General features: G+C 58.8%; 2 protein-coding genes across 2 annotated transcripts in view; both read left to right on the top strand.

Moving 5' to 3' along the window:
- KLHL22 (kelch like family member 22) overlaps positions 1 to 5,494 on the top strand; it is a 33,380-nt gene extending 27,886 nt beyond the window's left edge. The window contains exons 6-7 of the mRNA XM_054592801.1: positions 1,491 to 1,724; positions 4,215 to 5,494. Of these exons, the coding sequence (XP_054448776.1) occupies positions 1,491 to 1,724; positions 4,215 to 4,577 (597 nt within the window). The 3' untranslated portion in view covers positions 4,578 to 5,494. The remainder of the gene's footprint in view (positions 1 to 1,490; positions 1,725 to 4,214) is intronic.
- SCARF2 (scavenger receptor class F member 2) lies at positions 1,693 to 19,608 on the top strand. Its single transcript, XM_054592800.1, has 11 exons — positions 1,693 to 1,724; positions 13,571 to 13,629; positions 13,734 to 13,835; positions 14,088 to 14,607; positions 14,717 to 14,935; positions 15,059 to 15,187; positions 15,683 to 15,786; positions 15,867 to 15,984; positions 16,207 to 16,322; positions 17,518 to 17,670; positions 18,669 to 19,608. Exons 1-11 carry the CDS (start codon positions 1,693 to 1,695, stop codon positions 19,574 to 19,576), a joined length of 2,460 nt encoding a protein of 819 aa, XP_054448775.1. The 3' UTR covers positions 19,577 to 19,608.
- The last annotated feature ends 498 nt before the right edge of the window (positions 19,609 to 20,106 follow it).

Here is a 20,106-nt window from a genome sequence, read left to right on the forward strand (position 1 = left end):
TACACTTATAGCAGCTTTATTGGTAACAGCCAGTAAACGGAAACAAATCAGATATCCTTCAACTGGTGAACTCCAAAAAAAAACTGGCTGATACTCAGCCTGGAATGCTGCTTGATGATAAAAAGGAATGAACTATGGATACATGCAGCAACAGGAGTGAACCTGGTTTGGCATACAAAGCCAATCTCAAAAGGTTATATAATACATGATTCCATTCATATAACACTTCTGAAATGGCAAAATGGAGAACAGATTAGTGGTTGCCAGTGGTTACGAAGGGGTTTCAAGGCTGGAAGGCAGTGGGTGTGACTATAAACAGACAATAGGCAGGACCCTAGTGAAGATGGAAATGTCCCTTGTCTTAACTGGCAATGTCAGCATCATGGTTGTGATACTTTACTACAGTTATAAAAGCTCTTACTATTGGGAACTCTTGATTGAAGGGTACGTGGGGCCTGTATTATTTCTGATAACTACATCTGAATTTATACTTACATCAAAATGGAGTTTAACTTATTTAAAAAAAAAAAAAACACCTCTCCAGGCCCCTACCATTGATGGGTGAAGACCCACACCTTTGGTGTGTATCCTTCCCACTGCTCTGACCCTTGCTTTCCACTTTGTCCATCTCCCGGTCCACTTGCTGTGCCACCATACAGCCTGAATGATAGTGACTGTCCCTGGACCAAACCCTGGGGCCTCCACACCCCATGGAGCTCCTCTCCCCCTAAAACAGTGCCCTGCTTTGGCGCCGACGGGTACAGCGGGAGGGCCTTGCATGGGATAGGTATGAGATAGAAGGTCCTTGGGGCAGGAGGGACCAGTGAAGGATGCCTGAGGTAGGGGCTAGCGGGGCACCAGGGCAGAGTGGAAAGCTTGTGAAAGGTTGAGGACCAAAATCAAAAGCACAGTGGTATATTCTCTTTTCCCACACAAACCTGTAACTAAAAATTACTCTTGGTGTTTGATTTTTTTGGCTTTTGCATCTTGCTTTTTTCCTCACCATATCAGATATCATTTGCAAACAAATATTTTGAAAGTGGGGTCAGCGGGCCTGGAGGATTGGCTAGCCACTGGAAATGGAGAGATGGAGGCAACTGAGCGTGGGTCAAGGGTTCCCAGAACTGCTGTTTCTTATCTTTTGATTCTGAAAATGATGCTTAGCTTTCTTTGAGGTCCCCCGTGCAGATTTCTCCTTTAGGGGCAAGGGAAAGACAGAGATTCCATGCTTCTCCTGTGGAAGCTCAGTCATCTCTGGGTCTGTAGAATCATCCCCCATCAGGAGGAGGTCAGGGGTGAGAGACTGACCAGTGCATCCAGCAAAAATCCAGGGAGCATTCTTATAAGAATGTGAAAGGAAGTTGGTGAAGCCAAGAGGTATCGGGCAGTTATGGGAATGGGTGGCCTTGGCAAGGGCTGCTGGCTGCCCTTCCTCACTGGCCTTTTGCCCCCTCCCTGCCTCGCCCCTGTTCTCTTGGCGGCCCATGCAGGTGTATGCCCACGCTGGTGCCACACTGGAAGGAAAGATGTACATTACCTGCGGCCGCAGAGGGGAGGACTACCTAAAGGAGACGCACTGCTATGACCCGGACAGCAACACCTGGCACGCTCTGGCCGATGGGCCTGTGCGGCGTGCCTGGCATGGCATGGCCACACTGCTGGACAAGCTGTATGTGATTGGGGGCAGCAACAATGATGCCGGCTACAGAAGGGATGTGCACCAGGTAAGCAGGGCTGGGCTGCCTACACACCTGTTGTTATTCTGTCCCTTCCAGTTGTTATAGATAGAAAATTATTTGCAACATGTGCCACTTTTTTAAAATTTTTCATTTTTTAAAGCGGTTTTAGGTTCACAGCAAAATTGAACGAAAGTAGATAGAGCACAGAGGATTCGGAGGTCAGTGAAAATACTTTGTATGGTGGATACATGTCATACATTTGTCCAAACCCATAGAATGGTACACCACCAAGAATGAGCCCTAAGGTAAAGTATGGATTTGGAGTGACTATATGTCTATAAGTTTATCAGCTGTAACAAATATATCACATGTGGGGGAGGCTGTGCATGTGTGGGAACAGGGAATATACAAGAAAGCTCTGTGCCTTCTCAATTTTGTTATAAACCTAAAACTTCTCTAAAAAATAAATTATTAAAAAAATTGAACAGAAAGTACAGAGATCTATATACCCCCCAATCCCTTACACACTCACTATGAACATCTCCCAGCAGAGTGAGACGTGTGTTACAGTTGATGAACCTTCAGTGACACATTGTTACTATCTAGAACCCGTAGTCTACATTAGGGCTCACTCTTGGTGTTGTACATACTGTGAGTTTAGGCAAATATATAATGATGCGTGTCTACCATTATAGTATACAGAATGGTTTCACTTGTTTTTATTATTATTAAAAACTTCAATTATAAAGTTAATATAACCACATTTCAAAACCTTTAAATACTGGAGATGGGTGAAGAAAAACACCCATAATCCAGACCTGTGCCACTATTTTTTAGTCCTTCTACCAATGCATGATTTCCACCCAGTTACAAAGAATCTCCCGTTCTGCTTCTGGCTGAAGTTCATCATGGGTGTTTTCCAGTTAATGTTTGATTTTCACAGCCACCCCACACCCCCCACCTCTGTGGCTCTGCAGAATTCTCTCAGACTGGTGTGTCATTTGGCTTGATCTAAGTTTTAACTGCTCCAAATAACATAAGTAATTTTTGCTTTATAGAGCTTTTCAGGTATGTTGGGTTATTTCCTTAGGCTAGAGCAGTAGTTCTCAAAGTATGGTCCCCAGACCAGTAGCACTCACATCATGTCAGAACGCATTAGAAATACAGATTCTCAGACCACACCCTGTACGCAATGAGGGAGCTCTCGGGGTGGGGCTCAGCCATCTGTATTTTAATAACCCCCACCCCCCGGCCAGTGGTGACACCCACTGGGCTCTAGTGTATTAGTTTCTTATTGCTGCCATGACAATTCACCACAAATTTAGCACTTTAGAAAAACATTAAGTATATTCTGCCAGTTCTGTAGGTCATTAAATGCTACATGGGTAACACCCGGATAAAATCCAGATGTCAGGGTGTCTCTCCTTTATAGAGTCCCCAGGGAAGAATCCACGTCCTTGTTCACTCAGGCTGTTGGCAGATTCAGTTCCTTGTGATTGTAGGACTGAGGTCTCTGTTTCCTTACTGGCTGTCAGCTACAGGCTCTTGGCTTCTAGAGACATCTGCATTCCAGGGCACTGGGCCACTTCACCTTCAAAGCCAACAACGGCAGGTTGTCCTTCTTACTTCTCATCTCTCCTGTCATACCCTCCCTTCTGCTTTCAAGGGCTGGTGCAACTAGGTGGTTCTACCCAGAATATCCAGGATAACCGCCCCATCTCAATGTCCATAGCCTTAACCACGTCTGCAAAGTCCCTTTTGCCATGTCAAGTAACATAAGTTCTAGAAATTAGGACGTGGCCTTCTTTGGAGGGCCAGTTCTCTGCCTACCACAGCTGGAGAACCAAAGCTGATTATTAAATCAAAAGGTAAGATTTGTATGGCTTTTCATACATATTGCCAACCTGCTTTTCTCCTGGCTTGTCAGACAAGTGCACCACAGACTAGCTTCACTAAACACACCTTCACCAGCATTGGGTTTTATGGTTTCTGTTAACAGGCAATTTGTCTCTGACCATTTATTTTGCATTTCTTGAGTTACTAGTAGGTTAAACATTTTTCCATGTATTTGTTTACTGTTTGAGGTAATATTGAAAACAAGAGAATACTGATGCTTATTAGTCAGCAAGCGGCTATTTCCACATTTTATTTGCATTTCCCCCTGGTATGGTGTGCTCCTGGGGGGTGGGTAAAGCTATCACGTGGGATCTGTGACCTCAGTCAGCATCAGTCTTACGAAGGGTAGAGAACCAGTACCACCAGATCATGGAAAATAACAGCATTCCAACTGGAAAACGTCCACACACCTGGGGCCCCAGGCTGACTGTGCACCCTGGAGCTGGGACAGAGTGTTTCGACACTGGCCCCAAACCCTTCCTCCAGGGGAGCAGGGTTTGTCCAGAGCCCCATATGTTCCTCAGCCTTGGTGTGAATCCAGGGCCTGGCCATGATTGCTGCCCTGCCCAGATGGCCTGGGCCAGGCTGGCAGTCCCATCCCAACAGGTGCCTGGCTTTACTCCGGCCTTGACTTTGCAGGTGGCCTGCTACAGCTGCACATCTGGGCAGTGGTCATCCGTCTGCCCACTCCCAGCGGGGCACGGTGAGCCCGGCATTGCTGTGCTGGACAACAGGATCTATGTGCTAGGTGGCCGTTCACACAACCGTGGCAGCCGCACAGGCTACGTGCACATCTATGACGTGGAGAAGGACTGCTGGGAGGAGGGGCCCCAGCTGGACAATTCCATCTCGGGCCTGGCGGCCTGTGTGCTCACCCTGCCCCGTTCCCTGCTCCTCGAGCCGCCCCGTGGGACCCCTGACCGCCAGGCCGACCCAGACTTCGCCTCTGAGGTGATGAGTGTGTCTGACTGGGAGGAGTTTGACAACTCCAGTGAAGACTAGGGCTCTGGGGCTGGTGTCAGCAGGAAGGGAACCATGGCAGAAGCTCTGAGGACAGCCCAGGCCAGAGCACTTTACCCTAGGGCGTTGAGACCCTTCCTTCTGGCACCCTTGCTGGCTGGCTTCTGCCACCCTTCCTTCACATCAGCGTGTCTGCCAGCTTGCAGCAGGTATTTGCGGGGCTCTGTAGATCCCGGCTGTGGATCACGATGCAGGGGGGAAGTGCTTGGGAAGGCTCTGGTCCTCTGAAGGGGTTAACAGGCCCCATCCATCTCAGCTCAGACAGGGTCCCCTGTCACCAGCTGTCTTGGCCTCCCTGCTCCCTGGTTCTGGTCCCTGCTGGGCTGAGAAGGTGTCCTTCTCCAAAGGGACCTAGGGACTGGCACCTGGGTGAGGAGGCTGAAGCATATCAGGTCCCCTTCTGTGGGCAGGGAGGTGGGTAGGGTGAACCCCTCACCTACCCAGTAGCCAGAGGCTTGAGCAGTTAAGGCTCCCAAGGGCTGGAGAGGGAGCAGAGGCATAAGGTTGCTTGAAATTGGTTTTAGTGATAAGATCCCCTACAGCTGGGCTTTTCTGACCCCATGTTGTTGGTAAATGAAATAAATCATCTTACAAAAGGTGTTCCTGTGGCCACAGCCTCGATTCCTTTCACAGCCTGTCCAAGGCGGCAGCACCGGAAAGTACTGGGTCCATTCCAGGGCGAGAGTTGCTGCAGGTACAGCTCTGGTGTGGGAGCCAAGGCCAGAGCTGCTGAGTGCAAGTGGGAGGCCAAAAGCCTGTCTCAGAGGCAAGAGCACAGTACACTCCCCTGGCTAAAAGGGTGTCACCTGGAAACCCATCCCAGTCTGGTGACAGGTGGTCACCTAGCCTGCTGGAGTACCTTCTCTGGTGAGGAACTCTTTTTCAGTTGGCAATACGTCACCCGCAAGTAAAGCTCATCCTGAGGTTCAGGAAGTGGGTCCCAGTGCCTGGGGAGGGAAGCCTGTCAGGATGCCTTCCCCACCTCCTGGCTCCAAATGTGTGGCAGGAGGAGGAAGCTGCACGTCCTACAGGTTTGCCACATGAGTTGAGTTTTAGCACATCGGCTCCCTGGTGCAGTGTATAGGACCTCTCCAGGCCACCAGCGTTGTCTCCACACATCAGAGCTTCCATGCTCCTCTCCTGCCTGCCGCAGGTTCTGCTCCAGCAAACTCTTACCACAGGCCTCCCTGCCAGCACCGCCCTGAAAGCCATCTGCGACTTACTAAGGTTCTGTCCTCTCCCAGCTGGCTGGGCAGACCATGGAGACAACTGGGTCTTCTCTCTATTTTTCGGTGCCTTGCCCGGAGCCTGCTGCAACTGGCACCATGTCATGGATGAGAGGAGAGCAGAGAGGCAGTGTGAGCTACTTGATGGGAGGAAAGGGTGGGGAGAGGGTCAGGAAATCAGTTGCTTTGGGTTCTCTGATACCTTAAGGACTTTGGGGTATGCGGTGAGGCCAGTGGGAGTTGCTGCCTGCTCCTCAGGGCCATACACGTGACCTTCATCGCTGTCTCTTGGGGCCTGGGTATTCCTGAGGAAATATGCCCCCACTCCCTAACCCCAAAGTGACATCATGCACTTACACTTCAGGGTGGCAAGCCCATTGTTGACCCTGGTGGGTCACTTCCAATGGACATGGTGGCCACAATTCTCTGTTGTCTTCTCCCCTGATCCTAAGGGTGAGGTGTAAGAACATTGGCTCAGAGTAGGGCCCATCACTTCCTGTCTCTACCACCACTTTGCAGTCCAGGCTAGCAGTTCCTGCAGACTCTAGATGGTTCTGGGAGAGAGCACCAGAAATGCTCCCTCTGCCCCACATCTTCAATATGTCTCAAGCTTGCCGGTGCTGTCTCCCCACCTGGAGGCATAGCCTTACTGGAGACCTCTGGTCCACAGGAGAGGAAGGAAGGCTCCTTGGTCCTCTGCAGAGCAAGGCGGGGCGGGGCGGGGGGCGGTATCTGGCCATGGAAGGGATCCTGAAAATAGGGCAGCTACCTGGCTCAGCCACTGCAGCCTTGGGTCCCAGCCTGGCATTTGTGGCCACACTTCCCACTGCCTCCTGCCCCTTGGGCCTCGGCAGCCCAGGCTCACAGGCCATGCATTCATGGTTTCATTTGGATTGTTGCTCATCCCTTTCTGCCTGCAAAACCCTCATCCTTTGAAGCTGACCTCTGGGAAGCCATCCTGGCCAGAACTGATCAGCTTGGGCGCTAGGCTCCCACAGTTTGCCTGTGTGGTGGTCTGCGGGTGTCAGGGAACCCACAGCTTCCTTACCCTGGTATTCACCTGGCACCAGACTAGGCACATGGATGATCATTCACTCCACCCGCACTTCTCAGTCTCCAGATACCAATGCAGTGGTGTCTGGGGCAGATACGGGCCCTGCCTTCATCACCAGATCTTGCCATTGACTGTCAGATGGCTGCAGTGGCACACATGCAGGGGACTGAGGTTCTGAGTGAGGTGAGGTTTGGTTGGTCCTTGCCCTGCAGGCAGTGAGGGACAACCATACATGAAATTAGACTATTTGGGGTAGTATACAGATGGGGGCGGGTAGAGATCTGAGACATTCAGAAGTGCAGGCATCTTCCAGTGGTGGTCTTCACAGGAATTCAGGGACCAGGAGCAGTTGTGAGGGAGGGGAAAGAAGGTGATGGAGTTTGAGGTGCCTGTTCATGAATTCAGTCAAGCTCGGGTGAGTGCTTCCAGCCCTGGGACCTGTGCCTCTAAAGCCTGGGAGTGGGGTTGTCACAAGCTGCTGGGCTGTCACTGCAGCCACATGGACCACTGCTGGCCTCTGTTGGTGGTAGCCACCCTGGGCTTCCATGGCAGGGCCCCACCCCCCACCCCCCCACCCCGTCCCACCCCCCGCCCTCATTGGGAGGGCACAGCTGAGGTCAGGGCCATGCCCAGGAGGAACTTTCCAGAAGTGGTTTGGTCTGTTTACCCGTCTCTAAGAAGTGTTTACATTTGTGATCCCATGGGTGTGAATTCCCCTACCAGTCTACCCAGCTGTCACCTGCCTCAGGCCTGTCCTGCACTAGCACTCAGTGAGGGACCCTAACCTCAGGAGCCCCCTACCATGCTCCTTCTCATTCCACCCTCTGCCAGCCTGCCCTGGCCAGGCCTTTGGCTCAGTCAGCCTGGCAACATCCCTAGCCTTGGGCCTGTCCGTGTCCCCTGTTCCAAGCCGCCTCCTCCAGTCCCACCTTCCTCGCCAATAGGCCTCCACAGAACTGAAGACACCACTGCCTCGCTCCTCAGTGTTTGCATGCAGCCTGCTTCCCGAGAGAAGGCACCCCTCTCCCTGATCAGGGCCTCTTCCCAGGTCCTAAGTCCTCAAAACACATGCTCATCTTCACTGGGACCTGGCTGCTCCTGCTCCCCTTGTTCCCATCCGCAGGCTTGCCATCTACCCTGCCCCATGGGCCCTGGGGTTGAATCGGCCACCCCCCAAGTCACCAGGCACCCCTCTACTGTCCAGTTCGAGCTACTCTTTTCCTCTTGGTCCCCCCGGACTCTGTTCCTCTCAATCTGGTGCCCCCTCCTGCTTCTCTGCTGCCCTGCTCTGCTCTGTGCTGTCACCCCTTGCCCTCCTGATGCAGGAGGTCTCAAGTGTTCAGCCCTGAGGATACCTTCTGACTCTTCTTTCTGGTAACCCAGCAGCCTCCTCGAGCAGAATCGCTCTCCCAGGCTCCGCAGGCCCTTTTCAACTCCTGACAAGGATCGCAGGGTCTCTGGACTGGAGCGCTCCCACCCGCCTCCTTTGCTTTTACCCCTATATTCTGTCGGAGCTCATGGCTGAGCCATTCTTCCTGGCATCCAGTCCGTCCCTACCTAGATCCTCTGCCCAGGCCTCTGTTCCCACAGGGCTCGAGCATCCTGTTTCTGTGCCGTGCACTGCAGGCTTTGCACTGAGTGCTGACCACCCAGCTTGGCACTACAGGGCTCCAGGGAGTGGGGGTGGGGGGGATGGAGTGCGGCCTTGACTCGGGTCCTCTGCGGGACACCCTCCCCTGACCGCTTCCGAGGCGCTGGGGGTGAACGGGGGCCTTTGGTGCGCTGCGCCCTTGTCCCCCAGCTGCCTTCCCGCCCCGGGTCTGGCCGCACAGTGAGCCGCACGAGCGGCTTCTCCAGAAGACGGGTGTCTGGGGAGGGAAGGAAAATACACTGGGAATGGGGATTCCTCCCGCGAGCCCCCGCGGCCCCGCCCTCCCCCGACGCTCTGCGGGCCCCTCGAAGTTCTCCCCAAGTTTGAGAGCGGCCGCGTGGGGGCGGGGGCCGCGCGGAGGGGCGGTGGCGCGGCCGGAGGGTGGGGTCTGGCGCGCGGGGCGGGCGCTGCCGCCTGGCCGGCCGCGGCTGGCCCCGGATCAGGGAGCCGATGTGGAATTTCCTGCCCGGCCCGGCGCCCCTCCTGCCGCCCCCCGCCCGGCCGCGCACTCCGCTTCCGGCCGCTCTCGCTGCGGCCGCACCCGCGCCCGCGCCCGCCCCGCGCCTGCCCCGCGCCGCATGGAGGGCGCAGGGCCCCGGGGGGCCGGGCCGGCGCGGCGCCGGGGAGCCAGGGGACCGCCGCCGCCGCTGCTGCTGCTGCTGCTCTGGCTGCTGCCCGACCCCGCGGCGCCTGAGGAGCTGAACCCGCGCGGCCGCAACGTGTGTCGTGCGCCCGGGTAGGAGCCCGGCCTGGCTGGGGGAGGGGACCTAAGGGGACGCTCAGCGCCGGGGGAGAGGGGTTGCCCCGCCTCGGGTCGGCGGGGGTGGGGGGGGCGGCTGGACGCCTGGGACCTCCCTATGCCAAAAGCTCAGGCCCTTCAGCCACCCTCGCCGACGCCGGCTCCGCTCCAGGCCGAGACTGGGCGCCGGGCCACGACGGAGCATCCGAGGATACCCCGGACGAGAAGTTCAGCAGAGGAAAGAACGGAGTGCAGTGAGCGCCGGGAGGGGTGACACAATGTCCGAGATTCCAGGCCTAGAAAAAGGGACCCTTGGGCTGGGTCGTGAAGGGCGTTGGGAGAAGTCGGGGAAAGGCATTCCACGCGGATGGAATGGTATGTGCAAAGGCCCGGGGCTAGAGTGTGACTCCAGTGAAGAGGGAGGATGAGGGCTGACGAGAGGTGGAGCTGCGCTGCGAAGAGGTAGGAGCCGGGGAGGTATTCAGGCAGTCGAGACACGGAAGGACAGATTTGTTTCTTAGAAAGAGCGGGCGCGGTTGCGAAAAGGGTGGTGATAAAGGTGGGCACCGAAGAGCCAGCGCTCAGAGTGAACCAGAAGCGGGAACTGAAAGGACAACGACATGCTCAGGGGTCGGAAGGATGTGGAACCCCCGGGTGGGGATACTGGGATATCACAAGGAGCCGGCTGGGCAAGCCAGTATGGGACAGGCGCGGGACAGGCCCTGCCGGAGGGCGGCAGGTCCAGGACCTTGCGCGGCGGGCGAAGATCAAAGGACAGGATGCTAGGATTCGGCACTGGGGCCGCAGGACCTGGTCGGCCAGTCAGAGGCCACGGCGAGGTCAAGGACATCTCCGCGCAGAGGCCAGGAGCCGGCGTGTGTGGGTGCCTAGACGCGTGTTAGGAGGCGCCGCACGGGCGAGGAGCTGGAGAGGCGGCCGCGGGGCTCCGGACTGGGTCCCGTCCGGGCGCCCTCGGCGGCAGGGCCTTGGGAGGCCGCGTCCGGGGGCTCGGCAGTCGCCCCAGACAAGGGGCTGTGAGGGGGCCGCGCGGGGTTTCCGAGCTTGGATCCCGAGGCGCGCAGACCCCTCCCCGCTGCGAGCCCCGCCTCCGGGGCGGGGGCCGGCCTGGCCCGCCATCTGCTTCGCATCGACGCCGACACAGCCTCCCGGGCCTCCCCGGCCCTAGGAATGCAGCGGCGGTGGCGGGCGGGGCCCTGCCTGAAGAGGGGGAGGGCGCGATCGCCGCGGGCCATGCCTCTCCGCCTCAGCCGTTCTCCCCCTTGGGGTCGGTGCTGGGGGATCCGGTGGCAGGCTGCAGTTGTCAGAAGCCTGAGCCTTTCGCTCCCGCTCCCCGTTGCCCGAGACCTCCCCGTGAGGCGGCCTTCTCGAGCAGCCAAGAGCCCGGGTCCGGGTTTCAGAAGCTGTTGCTACCTCTCTCCACCTGTGTGGCCCTGATCAAATCGCTTAACCTCTCTGGGCCTGTCTCCGTCTCTGTCAAATGGGATTGGTGACAGTCCCCACCTCAAGGAGTGGAACGGGGATGCCTGCGATCATGTGTGGAGCTGGTTAACGGGAAGGACAGCCACCTTGGGCACTGCGCACCCAGGGGCCGGGGCTATCTCTTTTATTACCCTCCCAAGACTCCCACCAGCAGTTCCCTTTTCCGAGAGGCAGGAGGACCAGGGGAGGGGAGCAACCACTCAGCCCATAAAACCCCATGCATCTTGTGTGTGCCCTGTGGTTGGTGCAGGGGTACAAGGGGGAAAACAAACACCTCTGTCCCAGCGGTGGAGGAGACTTACAGCAAGTCATCTGACACCTAGCAAGTGCTAGGGAGGAGGTGTTCAGCTGGGGAGTGCTGTTTCCTTTAGGGTGATCTGGGAGACCCTCTGAGAGGTGATGAGTGAGCAAAGGCCCGCAGGAGAGGCGGCAGAGCCCTGTGGTGCCAGGGGTGAGGCCTGAGTGCAGGGGCCTTCTCTAAGGACCATGGGGGCTGGGCAGAGCCTGGGAGGGGGATGGCTGGTGGAGGAGAGGCCAAAGTGAGAGTGGCTGGCCACAGGGGGGTCTGCCCTCTGCTCTCAGGTCTCGGGCTTTTTGTCTGAAGGCCATGGAAACTCAAAGGGGCTTTGCACAGAGAAGAGGCGGGATCTGACAAGGGTTGGCTGTCACGTGGCAGAGAACCTGGGAGCAGGAAGGCAGAGGGTGGGACCAGTTAGGGAGTCAGGAGAGATCTGGGAGAGGCCGGTGCTGTCAGATTGCAGTCAGGGGCGCCTCTGGGGATTCAGCCTCCATGCCTGGGAGGACGGGGCTTCCTTGAGATGGGGAGGCTAGGAGTTCAGTGTTGGGAGGAGGGTCCCCTGGAGGGCTCCGAGGCATTGTCGGCATCTTCTTGGTGGGACCAGTGACCTCACGGGAAGGAGAGGAAGGGGAGAGCCTGGGGAGGGGGCAGGGCAGAAACCAGGGAAGGGGTGTCCAGAGGGGCAGAAGAGAGCTGGCAGGTATGGGAGCCTGGAGCCTGCTCAGTACAGGCTGGAGAGTGGACTACTATCTTGCCTGAGCTCTTAGTTTGTGCCAGACGCTTGAGACATCTTGGCTTAATCTTTCTGCCTAACCCATGGGCTCCATTCTACAGATAAGGAGCCTAATGCCCAGAGAGGGTAAGTTCTGTGCCCAAGGTCACAGCAGGTGCAGGCATCAAACCCAGCTTACCGGGGCCCTAAAACCAGGCTCCTAACCACAGAATCGTGTGGCCAGGCAGAAGGTGGTCAGAGACCATCCCAGCAGGCCATCTGGCAAGGCTGCCTGCAGGGGCTCTCCTCCCAGAGAGGTGGGTTCAGAACTGGCAGAAAAGGCCCATGTTTGTGATGGGCCTACAAACCTGGATTTACCTTCAGATGGGCACCAGGATCCCTGGGGCAGGCAGGGGGTGAGGGGCGAGCAGGTGCAGACACTGGAAGGCCAGGAGGAGCCAGATCTTTGCGTTCCCTGTGGCAGGCTTCTAGTTCTATTTGTGGAAAATAAGCCAGGCCCCTTTCCTCCGCTTTGAGATTTTTTATGGATCCTGTTCCCCAGTCCCCACATCTTTGGCCTAAGGGAGAATCAAGCTCTCCTGGTGGGGCGTGGCCCTGAGGCCCCATCCAGGGCTGCTGAAGTCCACAAGCTGGGACATGGCTGGGGGTGCCTCCTGAGGGGCATGATGTGGAACAGCTGCAGCCTTTCCCTGCCCAGCCTGGCCCACTCGCTCAGGGTCCTTAGCTGCCCCCGCACACACCCTCCCCCCAGCCCCCAATGTCTTTCCAGCACCACATCCGGGTTCAGATCCTCTTGAAGCAGCACACCCCTTTTCTCTAAAATGCGAACGACTGCTCTGTGCTTTTAGGATTTGGATGAAGTTCTTCGGGGTTTGATGGGACCCTACGGACCTGTGCTTGAGCATCTATTCCTTCTCAACCCCCTTTGCCCCCAAATGTGGGCGCACCCAGTTTCAGCCCCTGTGCGCCCTCTGCAGTGGCCCTGGTGTCACTGGGGCAGGGCCTCCAAACCTTTGTGCCCACACACCTCATAGCCCAGGGTTTTGGATGCTGTACTACCCCAAAATGTGACAGTTATAAATTATTTGCCTCCTACCGAGGTGATATCATGTACTTTGTAAAGCCAAATAAAATTAAACAAGATTTTTAAAACATGTAAATAGATGCTTTAATATCTCTTTCCTTCACCTCAAGTCTAACCCTGGTGCTCTGGAGACCTCAGTTTTACCTTCTTCACTCCTGTGGAGGACTCCCAGGTGTGCCCTGTCCCTCTAGAAGTCCCCTCCACTGAGAGGACACCTCACTGTTTCTACACCCACCTCACCCAGAGGCTGCACATCTGCCTTGGTACTTAACCTCAACTGTTCACCCAGGATGCCACGCCTGCGCAGGTCCCAGAGGCTCGGGGACCTCCCCCAGCCCCTACCTCACTGCTGCCCCTTCTAAGACATGTGGGGTCTCTTTCTCAGGCCTAGTGGATGGGGAAGGAGGGTACAGAGAATTAGATGGGATGGGGAGAGTGGGGAGACTCCTTGTAGAGAGAACTGAGACGCTAGGTCTATTGGTGCTATGTTCTCTGTCACCTTCCTGTGTCAGATGGTGGAGGGCTGGAATTTGTGTCTTTCTTATTGGCTGGGATTCTCCCAAAGCTATAACCTACAACAGTGCCTGGCTCCCATGCACAAGCAGGGCCCTGACCACCTCCCCACAGCGGTTGCAGGGAAGCCCCACGGAGGACAGGGACTGGGTCTCAGTCTCCTCTCTCTGCCTGCAGCTCCCAGGAACTCACGTGCTGCGCGGGCTGGAGGCAGAAGGGGGACGACTGTGGGATCGGTGAGTGGGACATCCTGGGGACCTGGGCAGTGGGTGGGGGTATGGAGAGGGGGGTTAGTGGGGGTCGCTGGAAGCCCGGCAGCTCGGCACCCTCTTGTCCGCAGCGGTGTGCGAAGGCAACTCCACGTGCTCGGAGAAAGAGGTGTGCGTGAGGCCTGGCGAATGCCGCTGCCGCCCTGGCTACTTCGGTGCCACCTGCGACACCAGTGAGCACTCATCTCAGCGGGTGCTGGGCAGTGGGGCCGGACACTAGAGAGATGGGCGGGGCCTGTGAGTGGGGTGGGGTCTGGTCCGGGAACAGGATACAGCTTAAAAGGGGGTTCCCAGAAGCTGGGGTGCGGGGGAGGGGGAGGAGGTAGGTGGTCGGAGGAGGGGAGGGAGATGCGGACAGGTTCGGGATGGTTCCCGGCTCCCTCGCGAGTGCCTGGGCCTCCCCCTCTCTCCGCTTGCCCCTGTAGAATGCCCGCGCCAGTTCTGGGGACCCGACTGCAAGGAGCTGTGTATCTGCCACCCACACGGGCAGTGCGAGGACGTAACCGGCCAGTGTACGTGTCACACGCGGCGCTGGGGAGCACGCTGCGAGCATGCGTGCCAGTGCCAGCACGGAGTGTGCCACCCGCGGAGCGGCGCCTGTCGCTGCGAGCCTGGCTGGTGGGGCGCTCAGTGCTCCAGCGCGTGCTACTGCAGTGCCACGTCCCGCTGCGACCCACAGACTGGCGCGTGCCTGTGCCACGCAGGCTGGTGGGGCCGCAGTTGCAACAATCAATGTGCCTGCAACGGGTCGCCTTGCGAGCAGCAGAGCGGCCGCTGCCAGTGCCGTGAGCCAACGTTCGGCGCGCGCTGCGAGCGCTACTGTCAGTGCTTGCACGGCCGCTGCCACCCTGTGGACGGCACGTGCGCCTGCGAGCCGGGCTTCCGCGGCAAGTACTGCCGGGAGCCGTGCCCTGCTGGCTTCTACGGCCTGGGCTGTCGCCGCCGGTAAGTGCGGACTCCCGGCCCGGGAGGTGGGAGGAGGAAGGGCAGGCCGCCAAAGAGGGAGGAGGTTAGGTTGCTCCGGGCCCCGCCTAGCCTCCCGCCCCTTCTGTAGATGCGGTCAGTGCAAGGGCCTGCAGCCATGCAAAGTGGCGGACGGCCGCTGCGTGACCTGCGAACCAGGCTGGAACGGCACCAAGTGCGACCAGCTGTGCACCACCGGCTTCTATGGCGAGGGCTGCAGCCATCGCTGCCCGCCCTGTCGCGACGGGCATGCCTGCAACCATGTCACTGGCAAGTGCACGCGCTGCAACGCGGGCTGGATCGGCGACAGGTGAGCAGCCTGTGCCGGAATCAGCCTCCCAGCCCCGCCTCCCCCATGCCCTCTTGGGAGGGCACTATGGGCTTGGGCTGGTTTTGTCTCATCTACACTGACGCCTCCTCCCCGCGTTTCGAGGTGCGAGACCAAGTGCAGCAATGGCACTTACGGCGAGGACTGCGCGTTCGTGTGTGCTGACTGTGGCAGCGGCCACTGCGACTTCCAGTCGGGGCGTTGCCTGTGCAGCCCTGGCGTCCACGGGCCCCAGTGAGTGCCCGGGGACCTAAAGGGGGTTGAGGGGTATGAACCCCGCACAGGGCTCCAGCCAGACCCCAGGTGCTTCTATGTTGATTAGACCGAGGCCTGACCTTTCAGTTTTGGTTCCCGTACCTTAGGGAGTGACCACAGGCTCCTGGTGTGGAACAGTCAGTGAGTGACCCCGAGCTAGTGTAGAGTGAGCAGAGACCTCCACTTACAACCAAGGGCCTGATATGGCAGCCCCTATTCATACCCACGCGAGTCAGCCCCAGAAATAGGCACTACGGCCAGGGGACCACTGGCCATCCCCCAGGCCCCCTCCCGCTGGTGTGCGTACACATTCATTTATAAAAACACCAGTGACCGAGCGTGTGCCTAGATGTGGTGGTGCGCATCAATTCCTAGACAGTGGACTCCAGGACCGGGGCTGGCTGGCCGCGGGGGCAAGAGCGGGAGGCATCACGGAGGGTCGCTGTGGCCCTCCCTGAACCTCTACCTCCGCAGCTGTAACCTGACGTGCCCGCCAGGGCTCCATGGCGTGGACTGCTCCCAGGCCTGCAGTTGCCATGAGGACTCGTGCGACCCGGTCACCGGTGCCTGCCGCCTGGGTGAGTTGGTGAGCGGGGTTCTGGTTGTGAGGCGGAGGGAGCAGGGTGCCGGCACCCTCGCTGAACCTAATACCCTACAGAGACCAATCAGCGTAAGGGCGTGATGGGCGCGGGCGCGCTGCTCGCCCTGCTCCTGGGTCTGCTGCTCTCGCTGCTCGGCTGTTGCTGCGCCTGCCGCGGCAAGGACCCCGCGCGCAGGTGAGGCCCGCCGCTGTGCGGCTCTTTCACCCCCGGCCCAGAACGCCCCCTGTACCGGGGCTGCGGAACCTTTCCCCACCAACCTCTTTGGCTCGGGCCCCGCCCCGTCCCGCCCCAGGAGCGTGACCCTACCCTCCACGGCTCCGGCCTCTCGCAACGAGATCGAACTGCCTCCAGGCCCCGCCCATACACGCCCCTTTATCCAGGCCCCGCCCCCCACAGGGAGCTGTCTCTAGGGAGGAAGAAGGCGCCGCAAAGACTCTGCGGGCGCTTCAGCCGCATCAGCATGAAGTTGCCCCGGATCCCTCTCCGCAGGCAGAAGCTACCCAAGGTCGTAGGTAAATATGCCGGTACAGGTTCCCTGGGGGAACAGCTCACGCATGAGGCTGCTGGGAAGCGGGTGTGCAGGTGCCGGTGTGAGGAAATGCGGGGCCCTTGAATGAAAGTTAATGTTGCGGTGGTCGGGGGGGCGTGGGGAGGTGCGACTGGAAAGAAGGAAAAGGGGGATGCTGACTCGCGAGAACCCAGGGAAGAAGGTAGGAGCCTTCGGGCTCTGATTCTGCGAGTGTGAGCGATTGCATCCGGGGTGCAGTGCGGGTGTGTAGACGTCTGGGGCGGGCAGGCCCCCCACCCTCTATGGGTGTATAGGGTAAGGCCTAGTGCATTCACCTGGAGTTGCAGGTGAACTGTGGGGCACATGTGCAAGGGAATCAGTGGCACCAAGAAAAGATCGGCTCCCCCAGCCTGGACCCCTGCAGTGCCCTGGGTCCTTCCTGGGCCCAGGAAGGTGTGCGGGTGGGCCCCTGGCACCCTCCCTACCAAAGGCCCCTGGGTGTGGGTGGAGGTGCTGCTTCTCTCCACCTGCACTGACACACACCAGGGTAGATGCTCTTTCCCATTGTTTTCAAAGATGAGGGGATGAGGGAGACTCAGTCTTCTGGAAGGTAAAGATGGAGACAACTGAGAAACCCCTTGGCCCGCCCTGCAGAGTGGGATCTTTGGACACAGGGTTAGGGGCTGGACTCCACCTCCCATCTGTAAAATAGGAGAAAGGCCGACCAGCCTGCGGGATTCTTCCGTCACGGGGGCTGCATCTGTGGAGGCCAGGCCTCCTGGGGTCCAGCCTACTGAGATGGGCTGAGCCAAAGGTGGCCTTGTGCATTTGGGCTCAAAAACACTCCAAAGCTCCCTGGGTCTGCTGCGGCCGGGTCTGAGGCATGGCCTGGAGACTGGCGGCCTGTCCCAGTCTGGTGTTCTCTCCAGCCTTGTTGCTTTTCCCAGAACGTCAGCCCAGCCTTTTTCAGCTCCTGGCTTCACATGCTAGTTTTGCACCTCTGAGTGTGTTCATTTTCCTGGTTCACCACTACCCAGTCTCTGATCCTGGCCTAACATCACTCTGCCTGTTGAACTGCCTGTCCCACACATGGTCTTCGGGCAGGGCTGGTGCTCCATCATTTGTGGCAGGAGGACTGCAGAGGACGCAGGCTGGGCCAGGGCAGGGCCCCTGACAGCTGTGCCTCCCTTCTTCCCCAGTGGCCCACCACGACCTGGATAACACACTCAACTGCAGCTTCCTGGAGCCCCCGTCGGGACTGGAGCAGCCCTCACCATCCTGGTCCTCCCGGGCCTCCTTCTCCTCCTTCGACACCACCGACGAAGGCCCCGTGTACTGCGTGCCCCATGAAGGTGAACTCTGCTTAAGCCTCGCTCCAGCCCAGTGAAATGTTCCAGCTTAAAGGACCCCTGCTCTGGGGTGTAGGCAGCATGGAGGGGAAGGGTGTGGTGATGGTGCTCTTAACGGGGTCAGACTCACAGCTGAGGCTGCAGAGCAGGGTTCCGGAGCTGGGGTGGGGTCTGGGGAGGTGGGCGGGCTCCCCTTTCTCTAACCACAGCCCAGGTTCATTTCGGGGGCAGGGAGACTAGGCAGAGAGAAGGTCCTGAGTCCGAGTAGGAGGTTGCCAGACTTGGCAGTTGACAGGAGGAACGGTCTACAGGGTATGGGCGAACACCTTTGCCTGAAACCTTAGCTCACAAGCAGCAGGAAGGAACCTGACTGGCTTAGATTCTGGCTTTCCTCCGCTGACTACCTGCCTGCCTGAGTGACCTTGGGACCCTTTTAAAAAAAAAATCATTCATTCATTCATTCATTCATTATTTATTTATTTATTTATTTTGGCGAGGGGGAGGGAAAAAGAGAGAGAGAAGCATCGATGTGTTGTCTCTCCCAAGCTACCAAGCGGGGACCCAGCCAGCAACCCAGGGCACATGCCCTGACTGGGAATTGAACCAGAAACCGGCACTCAATCCACTGAGCCACACCAGCCAGGGCAGAAGTCTTATCTCTTAAAGAAGGATAATGAATCCCCTTGCAGGTGTTGCAGGGTTACATCAGCATGATGGTGGCCTCCATGCTGAGGATGTGATGGGGGAGGGGTTTGAGGCCAGGATGAGGTAGGAGCTTTAGCTGGGAACGTGCTTTTCACCCCTCAGCACTCAGCCACAGCTCCAGGGCTAAAAACTGGGTTTGTGGTTAGTGTTTTGAATGCACCAGTCGTGTTTGGGTACCACTAAGCACCAGCGAGGGTGGAGAGAGAGGAGGAGGGAAGGCGAAGGCTTGAACCTGGAGGCTGGACGGCTCAGGCTCTTTCAGGTGGCCGTGACAGCCTCCAATATTACTTTGTCAGAGGCGGCAACGGAGAATCGAGATCGGGAAGTTTCCAGCGCCCCTGCCGAGGCGCAGGTGCCGTCCCCAGCGCCAGTTACCACACCAGCTCCCTCCGAGGAGGCGACGCCCCTCCCCGCGTCCTCTGACAGCGAGCGGTCGGCATCGAGTGTGGAGGGGCCTGGAGGGGCTCTGTACGCACGCGTGGCCCGGCGCGAGGCCCGGCCGGCCCGGGTCCGGGGAGAGGCTGGAGGCCTGTCGCTTTCGCCATCTCCCGAGCGCAGGAAACCGCCGCCACCCGACCCCGCCACCAAGCCCAAGGTGTCTTGGATCCACGGCAAGCACGGCGCCGCTGGCGCTGTCCGTGCGCCTTCACCACCAACCCTGGGCCTCGAGGTGGCGCCCAGCCCCAGCAAGAGGAAACGGACGCCCAGCGACACATCAGCACGGCCAGACGAGCCCGGCAGCCCTCGGACCCGCAACCCGACTCTGCGGCCCCCAGGGCTGGCCGAAGAGGAGCCAGCCCTCGTCGCGCCGTCGCCGCCACGGGCTCGGGCTCGGGGCCGCGGCTCTGGGCTCTCGGAGCCCACGGACGCTAACGGGCCCCCGCGGAGCGCGCCCGAGGCCGCCTCCATGCTGGCCGCGGAGCTGCGCGACAAGACTCGCAGCCTGGGCCGCGCCGAGGGAACCCTGGGTGCCCAGGGCTCCCGGGAGAAGCCGGCGCCGCCGCAGAAGGCCAAGCGCTCTGTGCTGTCCGCCTCGCCGGCCCGCACACCCCCGGCGCCAGAGGCCCCAGGGCCCGAAAAGGCGGCGGACGGCGCACCCGTACCGGACATCCCCCGGAAGAAGACTCCCATCCAGAAGCCACCGCGCAAGAAGAGCAGGGAAGCGGCGGGCGAGCTGGGCAGGGCCGGCGCGCCCACCCTGTAGCAGGCGGCCCGGCCACGCCCACAGCCTCACCCGGCTTCGCAGCGCTGCTTGCCACCTCTCTTTCCGCGCTCCGCGGCGGCCTGGGCGCGACGGCCTCGCGGAGGCCGAGGCCAGACGGGTACGGAGGGAGGCTGCATCTCATTAGCTCAGGCCCCGGCGGCGGCTCCCATTGGTCAAGGCCTGACAGGCGCTTAGCTGGCGACTCCCTTTGCATTGGCCAAATTATGTAGGGCTCCGGCCAGCCCGGGTCTCAAAGGCCAGGACCAGACGGTTCTGCCCAGAGGCCACCTCTTACAAGCGTGCACTTGTCTGGGCCTGCCTTCTCATTGGCTGAGGCCAGAAGCACTTCTGCCCTGTCTGCCTCTCATAGCCAGGGCCTGGCGCCTATGGCTGGAGTCTCCTTTCCTTGACCTCAACCCCAGGCTACTTCCACTGGCAGGACTTCAGGGCACCTGAGCATGGGGAGGAGGGCTGGTCTCTGCTCCTCAGGGGTCTCAGCTCCATGGGTTCAGTCTCTTCCCCCTCCCCTT

Source organism: Pteronotus mesoamericanus, unplaced genomic scaffold (assembly GCF_021234165.1).
Source record: "Pteronotus mesoamericanus isolate MK-2021 breed Mesoamerican mustached bat unplaced genomic scaffold, CSHL_Meso_final scaffold_371, whole genome shotgun sequence".
Lineage (NCBI taxonomy): Eukaryota > Metazoa > Chordata > Mammalia > Chiroptera > Mormoopidae > Pteronotus > Pteronotus mesoamericanus.

Excerpts from the sequence above, each read along its gene's own strand:
- SCARF2 (XM_054592800.1), top strand. The coding sequence starts at position 1,693 with ATGATGCCGGCTACAGAAGGGATGTGCACCAG. Across the intron at positions 14,936-15,058 it reads GCGGGCTGGATCGGCGACAG|GTGCGAGACCAAGTGCAGCA; the intron begins GTGAGCAGCCTG and ends CCGCGTTTCGAG. Across the intron at positions 16,323-17,517 it reads GAAGCTACCCAAGGTCGTAG|TGGCCCACCACGACCTGGAT; the intron begins GTAAATATGCCG and ends CTTCTTCCCCAG.